Source organism: Echinops telfairi, unplaced genomic scaffold (genome assembly GCF_000313985.2).
Source record: "Echinops telfairi isolate 266 unplaced genomic scaffold, ASM31398v2 ScPeMD7_443;HRSCAF=831, whole genome shotgun sequence".
NCBI lineage: Eukaryota > Metazoa > Chordata > Mammalia > Afrosoricida > Tenrecidae > Echinops > Echinops telfairi.
Genome location: NW_022104341.1, coordinates 72387060 through 72396402, shown reverse-complemented (window position 1 = coordinate 72396402; position 9343 = coordinate 72387060). Strand labels below are relative to the sequence as shown.

Sequence of the window (9343 nt, the reverse complement as noted above, 5' to 3'; positions counted from 1 at the left end):
TCCTTAGATGAGAACCACTCTTGGAAGAAGGAAGATAGACAACGGAGCATTATATAGTAACTGAAAAAAAAAATCAACAAAAACCTACTTTGATTTATAATTACGACTTGGTACTAAGTTACACGGTCCAATTATTTTGAACACTGTAAAATTCTCTATGTAGGCCTAGTGACAAAGATAAAATGTACCTTAAATTTGTAGCTACTGAAATCCAGACAATCCCTGATTGCCTGAAGGGTCCGTTTTCTGTGGAACACAGCTCAGCATGTAGCCCATATTCCCACTGACAGACAACAGTTGGGCAATAAGGGAGCCATGAGGTGTTCTCCCACGTGGGAAGACAAAGTGATAATTACCAAGCATTTCCTTTTCTGCCCCACAGAGAGACAGAAGGGTCTTAATGAGCCGTAAGTGCCCTGCCAACAAGATGTTGTCAGCCTCACTGGTCTCACACTCAGCGGTGCGATTCGGTTCAAAGTTATCCAGCCACGTAATCTCATCTTCCAGCATGGTGGCTGGGCTGATTCTCAACTGTTCCATTTCTGAAGCTAAGAAGGACAAAAAGAAATCAATTACAAAAGAAAAGAGACTTCCCTTTATAAGGCAAATCCTGAGTCAAGTCAGCAAGTCAAGCCTTTCTACTTGAAGGGCTCAGGAAGACTGCCGTCGATAAAAGGCAGCCGGCACAGACCCTTCAGGCTGGGGCAGCCCCTCCGCTCGTGGGCCCCGGGCCATCTGCTGGGATGGAGGGCATGCGTGCTGCTCAGATGCTCCCCGTCCAGCCCAAGGTGAAGCAGTGGCAGAGGGTGTGAGGGGAAGGCACACCGAGGCGGCGTTTGTAACTCCAACCGAGGAGAGCAGCGCTCTGCAAAGGCCAACGACCGGTGCAGGTTTCTAAACAGTGAGCCAAACCCCTCACACTTGACAACTAGTCATTTGTATTTAAGCATCTCACTTTGCCTCTCAAATAGGGATTCTGAGTAACATTTCATATTGGCATTGGAACTGAGCAGGGGAGGAGGAGAGCTAGTGCTCTATGTCACCTCAGTACAGCAACACCCAAGCAGGGTGGCCACACAGGGAGAGGGAAGGGGCACTGCAGGGTCAGTCAGAAACAGCTTGGCACTGGATAGGAATCTGATTCTATACCACTTATTTGTAAAGGACAAATACTCCCCTAAAACAGCAACACAGAGCCTACAGTAATACTCTGTTCCCACGTTCTAAAGCTGTGTATCGAGCAGATCCGCCCCTGCCAGCCCAAGCCTCAGCAAAATCCGGAGGACTGCTGCTCCCTTTTCCCCCAAAGCCTGGCTGAAAGCTCGTCATTTAGGGTAGACTGTTCGACGGGCACAGCCCCCCACGTCTCTAGGTCCAACAGATCCCGTTCCTGAAACAAGGCTCAGGCTATCACATCTGTCTCCAACAAATTCAATTCCATTGCTCGGCGCACTGCATCCTCCGTTTTCATTGAGACACTTCTGAAAGCGGACGACAGCGTTTGCCTTTGAGATGCTGCTAAAGATTACCAGCTACTCTCAGTGTCCGCGACGTGAAGACCGCTTCTGATAGCTCTTTCAGACTTAGTCCAGAGCCACCGCCATTGAGTCAATTCTGACTCGTGGCAACCCTATAGAGACAGGGTTTGCAAGGCTGTCACTCTTTGCAGGACCCATAGCTCTTATCTTTTTCCTATGGAGTAGCTGGTGGGTTTGAACTGCTGACCTACTGGGCACCAACAGTGCCACCACATGGCTCTAATTTTTGACTTAAGAGCTGGGGAGAAGATTGGTAACAATTCTGTTTCTCTGTTTATAACCTGCATGTATTTGAAGTATATTTTCCTCTCCTGGACTTGACATTCTTTTCCAATTAATATTTTTGCTAACCTTGATTCTCATTTTATTCATTTCTTATAAGCTGAAGCCAATCCTTTGCGTAAGAGAGTGGAGAATAAACCAGCAACTTTGATTTTAATAACTAACATTCCAATATCTATTTCAATTATTTCAGAGTACGCATAGACAAGTAAAATCCCATTCGAGTCAGTTTAGTTATGGGTAGTATCAGGAAGTTGAAGCGGACATAAATTTGCAACATGTGGGTGTACCGGAATAGTAACTGGAATGGAAAAACTACACACTGAAGCCCTAGAATGTGAAATTCAGAGAAAACAGCGTTATCTCTCTAAACAGCCTAATTCAGGGAACTGGGTTAATGTCAGGACTATGGAGGGTTACATAAATCCAAAGTGACGGCTAGTTTTAAGTCGAAGACTATTTCCAACTCTGCCTACTAGGAGATTTGGTTGCTATGCAATGTACATGCTGCCCTTATTTATTTTTTTCTAGATAGAAGATTAAGCTTCTAGAACAGTAGTTCTCAACCTGTGGATTGCAACCCCTTGGGGGGGAGTGTCGAACGACCCTTTCACAGGGGTTGCCTGATTCATAACAGTAACAAAATTACAGTTATAAAGTAGCAAGGAAAATAATTTTATGGTTGTGGGGGGTCACCACAACATGAGGAACTGTATTAAAGGGTCATGGCATTAGGAAGGTTGAGAACCACGGTTCTAGGAGGATATTCATCTATAATTTTTTCCATTCTGGTCATCATTCTGGTACCCACATTTTATGAATTCAATCCATTTTAATTTTGCTGGTCATGAATGACCCGGGAAGTACTGGTTCAAAGACCTCTTAAAATCTTAAGACTCTACTGACAGAGTTTCTAACAATATTAAACCACCTAACACTACATAATTCTCTAAATGATCATCAGAATTGGCCATCCTACAGAAAAAGATCCTTCCCAGTAGTTCTGTCTAAGCGTAATTAAAATACGAGCTGTGGAACAATGTTTCAGCAATAGAATCTACTGACCTCGTCCATCACAATAATGGTACAGTATACAACACAGGATTCACTGGTACACAGATTTACATGCTACTTGCAGAGAAACAAAAGTCAACTTCGAACAATCATGACAATCTTATTTTACATCTCAGATATTTAAGCCAGATTTAGAATGTTTACTTGTTCTTCTTTGTATTCCCTCCACCCTGCACACGCAAATCAAATTAGGTATGTACTTACTTGTCAGATCATCTAATAATTGGCATCTCAGGTCAAAATACTCCATACATTGAGATAACAGTCTAAAAACACAATTTTCAGTTATTAGAAAGTGACTGACTTAAAAATATAAAAACATTTTCCTTATAAAAACAATTTAAAAAATGAGCAGGATTTTCTGAAGCAAAAGGAAATATTTACACTGATTCTACTTCTATATTTTAAGCAAGCACATGAATGAATTTATTTCTACTGATACAATACAGGAACAACAGTGTAAAGAGAGGGAAACTTACTATCACATTCTGCACTAACGAGTGCACTGGTTAAATATGTAATATACTGATTGCATTCATTCATTCAAATCATCAGCCAGTACTTAATAAGCACCTACTATATGCCTGGAACTGTTCTAAGGGAACAGTGAATAAAAGAACAGAGGAGAGAAACAACAAATTTAAACGTTACATACATGCACGTTTATATATGCCCAGTGATAACCAGCAAGAAGATGAAAAATAACAGCAGGGTAAGTGGAGAAAGAGAGGAAATAGTTCAATCTCAGATGATCAAGGAAGGGCTATATACATTTAGACTAGTTGATGACACAGGTTTTAGAATCCAAAACCAATTCTGATTTTAAGTTTGGCACCACTACTTATAGGGGGTGGGGTGAGGGTTCATGGCCAACTTATTCCAGTATTAGAAGGAAACATACAAGCATACACAAAAGCATACATAAGAGAGGCTCAAGCAGAGTGTACAATGGACCAAATTTATTTTAAAATGGGGATAGTAGTACTGTCAAATTCATTTGACTGTTGAGATGATCAACAATAACTACATGCAAAGAATTTAGCATGCTGTGTGGAGCACAGTTAGCACATGGAAATTATTACAACCATCATCACTACTACTATTATTAAGAGAAAATAACAAAACACCAAACTTGGACGTTAAAAAAATAAAAGTAATTTTATGTAAAACAAGTTTCTATCTATTTTAATTCGGATATCTTTATTGCAAAATCACTCCCTAGCATTTGGTTTTATATAATGAATTTCTTTTCATGCTAGTTCAGGTTCAATCTTGAAAAACTGTTAACATCATTGTTACATTTGGATCAATTTTACACATTCAAGTCACTCACAATAATATTTAAGAAGCCCAAATCCTGATTTTATTTGTAAATCAGAAATATTAAAAATAAGTTATGCAGCCAAAATAATGTTTGTATTGAGACTCAAATATGTGGACCATGAAACTCCCTATTTATGCCATGAGGCCATAAATACCAATGCACATCAAATCCTGTAATGATGACATGCATATACGATAGCATAACTCAATTTGAGGAAATTTTACAGATTATACATCTCATACCTAAAAAATGCTGACACTAAAAATAAGTCAATGTTTGGGTAGGTGTTAACAGGGGTCTGGGGCAGCCTCAAGGCCTCTTCCCTCCGAGGGCTCTCATGAGCACTAAGAATGCACATACTGATTCCATCATCTCTCTGGCACCTGACACACCCACAGGAGGCTCTGGTGAAAGTGGCTTAAACTTGAGGTGAAACAGGAACTCCTACCTCGCCCCCTGTGCCCAGACTGGAAAAGCTATGCAAGCCTGTGGAGCAGAGTTAGGGCAGGTAGACCCAACTCACAGCCAGGAGCACCAGCCTCCCTACAAACCCAGGTATGTGTACAACTCAGAGAGACATCTAGAGGAGCCCAGCTCTCTGTGGAGAGGGAGAGACGACGTGCACTGAGTTCAGAGAGGACTGATAAAAGTGGCAGGCACTGTGACCTTGACACAATGGCCAGCTCAAAAACGGCCAGGTTGTCACCAACCAGGTTAACTCCTCTTCCTCCCTGGGCTAGGTGGGCTGGCTGGAGACTAGGCATCCTCTCTGGCTGACTTCGTTTCCCACCTTTGTCACATACCTCTGGTTGATTCCTCGCATAATACTGGTTGGGGACCAGAGAGGCAGCTGAGCAGTGAGAATGACCCCAAGGAGAAACTGATTTGGCTTCTGTACATCTGGGTGGGCTGAAGTGTCGGTCTGACTAAGCGTATACAGCTGGTCACAGGCAACTCGGCGGATCTGAAACAACATGATTAGTGGCCAATGATGGATTTCAGCAAATATTTAAAAGGGGTTTTCCTCCAAAGCCTACACTATTGGTTACTGATTAAGTTACTGATGGTTCCTAACAAAGATGAAAGCTGCAATTCTTAATGGTGAAGTTTCCATCAGAACTAATAGAGTTAATTAAAAATAAGTGTATTTGGGGAACTGCTTTCCCACTGTCATTACTTATTATCTAAGCAATTGGGATATAGTTTAATCTAAATGAAAGCTAGGAAAAAATGTCAAGTGTTTCATACGTAAGTTAATTGTGAAGGTGCTGTAAAGATGTCAAAATTAGAAGCTATAAAGAAAGTTCATGGTTTAAAGTTGGCCTTTCCTGGTTTTGACCCACTTGTTGACATTTAATGCCAGCTGCCCTTGTCAGCTATAGCTATTGAACACTGGCTGTGTCATTAGGTGGTATAAACTAATTATCTCCACAGTAAGAGCCAGGCATAATGCCACTGGTTGCATTACTCAGCGCACTAGGTGCCTAACTTCTGGTGGACCTGCAACAACATCGAATGGCAGAGTAGTCTACACAGCCACTGCACCTGGAGGATTCCAAGAACGCGCACTCCCTTCTGTGCGTCTCCCCGTTCCACAGATGCCCCGAAGTCCACAGCAGAGCAGCACCAAAGGGTTTGTAAAAAATAATTTTTAAAATCCTTACCTCAGAACTCGGGGATCCAAGGAGGATATCGATGATAAAATCAGCAACACAGGGCAAGTTGTAAAAAGATGCTAAACATAAAGGGAAGGGGGTGGGAGAGAATTAGGTTAGGCAACATATTAAAAAACATTTTAAAAAAATTTGAATAATTTAAGCTTAATGTAGTAGAACTGTATCTCTTCTTCTACATGGAACCAGAACTGAGGACCTTTGAAAGAGCTTCATGTCTATCAATCTACCTCATGAAATTCTAAGGTGCTCAGGGGGACAGGACTGTGTCTTAGACATCTTTGTACCCCACTCTGCCCCACATTTTAGCACAATGCCTTGCACATATAGTTACAGAATAAATATTTATTGTACTACACAAATTCCAAGACTTGTTACCTGCAAAGTGCAGCCTCAAACTAGTGTGGTGCTACCTAGTGGATTTTCAACTCCCTGGCCCATGTGACGGAACAGAACTGGCCCACAGGTCCGCTGGGTAGGTTCACACTGTCAACCTTGCCGTTAACAGCCGAGCGCTTCACTCTCCTCTCAGCAGGGCTCTTAACTTAGCACAGTTACCATTTTTAAACTCTTGATGTGAAAAGCTTGATACCATACAAACTGAACTCAGAATATAGTGCATATACAAAAGCCATTCGGTATCACATTCAGCCACAAAAATAACTTTTGCTCGAAGGAAATAATTTTGAGTACCGTAACTTTTTCCTATGCATTTATTTTGCTTACCTTTACCTCTGATTTATGCAATTAATATGCTTGCTATGTGGAATGCTGATGGCCAATTGCATACACTTGAGCATTACTCATCAGAAAACGTACTACTCCTATGTATTGGTACAATTTAAAAAAGTACACTTGCTAAAACTTCCATGCTGAATTATTCACTAAGGGCCCACTAGACACCAAGCAGGGTCTGGGGGTTAGGGTTCAGCGGGGCGGGGGCAGAAATGGAGCAGCCTCTGTCTTCTGTGTGTGTCCTATCATGACAGTATTGAACAAGATGAACAAGTAAATTACACTGTTCAAAAGTGGCAAACACTACAGGCATAAGTGAGGCAAAGGACCTGGGCAGTGCTAGAGCAATGGGAGGGTTGCGAATTTTTACGGTGATCAGAACATCTCCTTTAAGAGGTGCCCTTTAGGAAGGGAGAGCCACTAGATAGAGGAAGAACGTATCAGCTAGCACAGCGGTTCTCAACCTGTGGGTTGTGACCCTTTAGGGGTCGAACGACCCTTTCACAAGGATCTTCTAAGGCCATTGGAAATCACATATTTCCCATGGTTTTAGGAACTGAGACACAGCTCCTCTATCCGTCTCCAGGCGGGTCCGCCCACATGCAGATATGTCCACATACGAGTACCCGGCGTGAAGACTGTTACTCATGCTACACCATAATTCAACACAAAATTTCATTTATTTGTCATTAGAAATATATATTTCACAATATATAATCACATATTGTTTTTGTGATTAATCGCTATACTTTATGTTCAATTTGTAACACTGAAAATACATCCTGCATATCAGATATTTACATGACAATCCATAACAGTAGTAAAATTACAGTTACGAAGTATCAATGAAATAATTTTATGGTTGGGGGGTCACCACAACATGAGGAACTGTATTGAAAGGGTTGCGGGATTCAGAAGGTTGAGAACCGCTGAGCTACCGGGATCAGTCAGTGCAAGGGTCCTGGGGCATAAACAAGCCTCAGTGCCGGGGGAACAGCAAGGCCAGCGTTGCCAAGGCATGGAGAATGAAGGGGGAGCAGAAGGGGAGGGCCTGGAGTACTGAGGGGGCTAGGATTATGCTGCAACTTGAAGATGACTTCACTTTGACTCTATATGGACTGAGAAGCCACGGAGGAACAACATAAATGGACTTCTGTTTCAAAAGGTCCCTCTGGTTACTGTGTGGAGAATAAACTATAAGCACAGAAGTCGGGAGATGAGTCAGGTCCAAGCACAGTAAGAGTCAAACCCACTGCTATCAAGTTGATTCTAATTCATAGTAACCCTACAAGACAGACTAGAACTGTCCCACAGGGTCTCCAAGGCTGCCACATCTTGTAACCACAGAGTGGCTGGTGGGTTTGACCCAGAACCTTTCAGCTAGTTGAGTGTCTAACCACTGGGCCACCAGGGCTCCTTAGTCAGGGCACTATTGGTGTAATCAGAGTAAGAGGATGGGAGATCGCAGGTACTAGCAGTGAAGGGAGCACTAAGGACTTGAATCCAGATCTACTTTGAAACAGGATGTGCTGACCGATTAGAAACAGGTTTGAAGAGAAAAGCATCAGGGATGACGCTTGGGGCCAGAGCACATGGCAGAGTACAGGTGCCATGAACTAAGTAGCAGGAAGTCTTGGGTGATAGGGCTAAGCACAGTACTTCAGTTCTAAGTATGTTGTATCTGAGGTGTCTGTTTGACATGTGGGATGTATGTTGACTACGCCAAGGCCCGTGACTGTGTGGTCCACAACAAACTGAATAGCCTTGAGAAGAAGGGGTTCCAGAGCACTTCACTGCGTCAGGTGGAACTTGTACGTAGGTCAAGGGTCAGTTGTGTGAACAGAACAGGAGCCTGCTGCATGGTTTAAGATCAGGAAAGATATGTGTCAGGGTTATATCCTCTCACCGTATGTTCAATCTGTATGCCAAGTAAATCATCAGAGAAGCTGGATTATATGAAAAAATGTGATCTCAGAATTGGTGCGAGCCTTATTAACCACCTGTGATACGCAGATGACACAGCCTTGCTTACTGAAGGTAAAGAGGACTTGAAGCGCTTGCTGATGCAGCCTTCGGTATAGATAGATTACGACTCACATCCTCACAACTGGACCAATAGGTATCATCATCATGAATGGAGAAAGACTGAAGTTGTCAAGGATTTGGTCTTGCTGGGCTCTACAATCAATGCTCACAGAAGCAGCAGTCAATGAAACAGATTAAACAACTTTTGCATTGGATAAATCTGCTGCACAAGACCTCTAATTCAGAGTGGTGAAAAGCAGGGAGGTTATTTTGAAGACTCAAATGCGCCTGACTCAAGCCGTGGTGTTTTCAATCGCCTCACATGTACGTGAAAGTTGGACAACATTGAATAAGGAAGACTGAAGAAAAATTAATGCATTTGAATTACTATGCTGGCGAAGAATATTTAAAGTCCTACAGACTGCCAAAAGAACCAACAATTCTCTAGGAAGAAGTAGGGTCAGAGTGCTCTTTATAGGCAAGGATGGCGAGACTTTGTCTCATATACTTTGGACATTTGTCAGGAGAGACCAGTCCCTTGAGAAGGACATCAATCTTGGTAAAGCAGATAGGCAGAGAAAAAGAGGGAGGCCCTGCCACTGGAGACCTCCTTGCAGAGGGGTCTCGGGGAGGAGACGAGCCAGTCAGGGGGCGATGTAACAACGATGAAAAATACAACTTTCCTCTAGTTC

General features: G+C 42.6%; 1 protein-coding gene across 1 annotated transcript in view; it reads right to left on the bottom strand.

Moving 5' to 3' along the window:
• Window positions 1-9343, bottom strand: part of USP24 (ubiquitin specific peptidase 24) — a 98546-nt gene that overhangs the window by 35219 nt on the left and 53984 nt on the right. Inside the window, exons 37-40 of the mRNA XM_004699640.2 lie at window positions 5883-5953; window positions 5022-5182; window positions 3099-3160; window positions 357-548 (exon numbers count right to left, since the gene is read on the bottom strand). Of these exons, the coding sequence (XP_004699697.1) occupies window positions 357-548; window positions 3099-3160; window positions 5022-5182; window positions 5883-5953 (486 nt within the window). The remainder of the gene's footprint in view (window positions 1-356; window positions 549-3098; window positions 3161-5021; window positions 5183-5882; window positions 5954-9343) is intronic.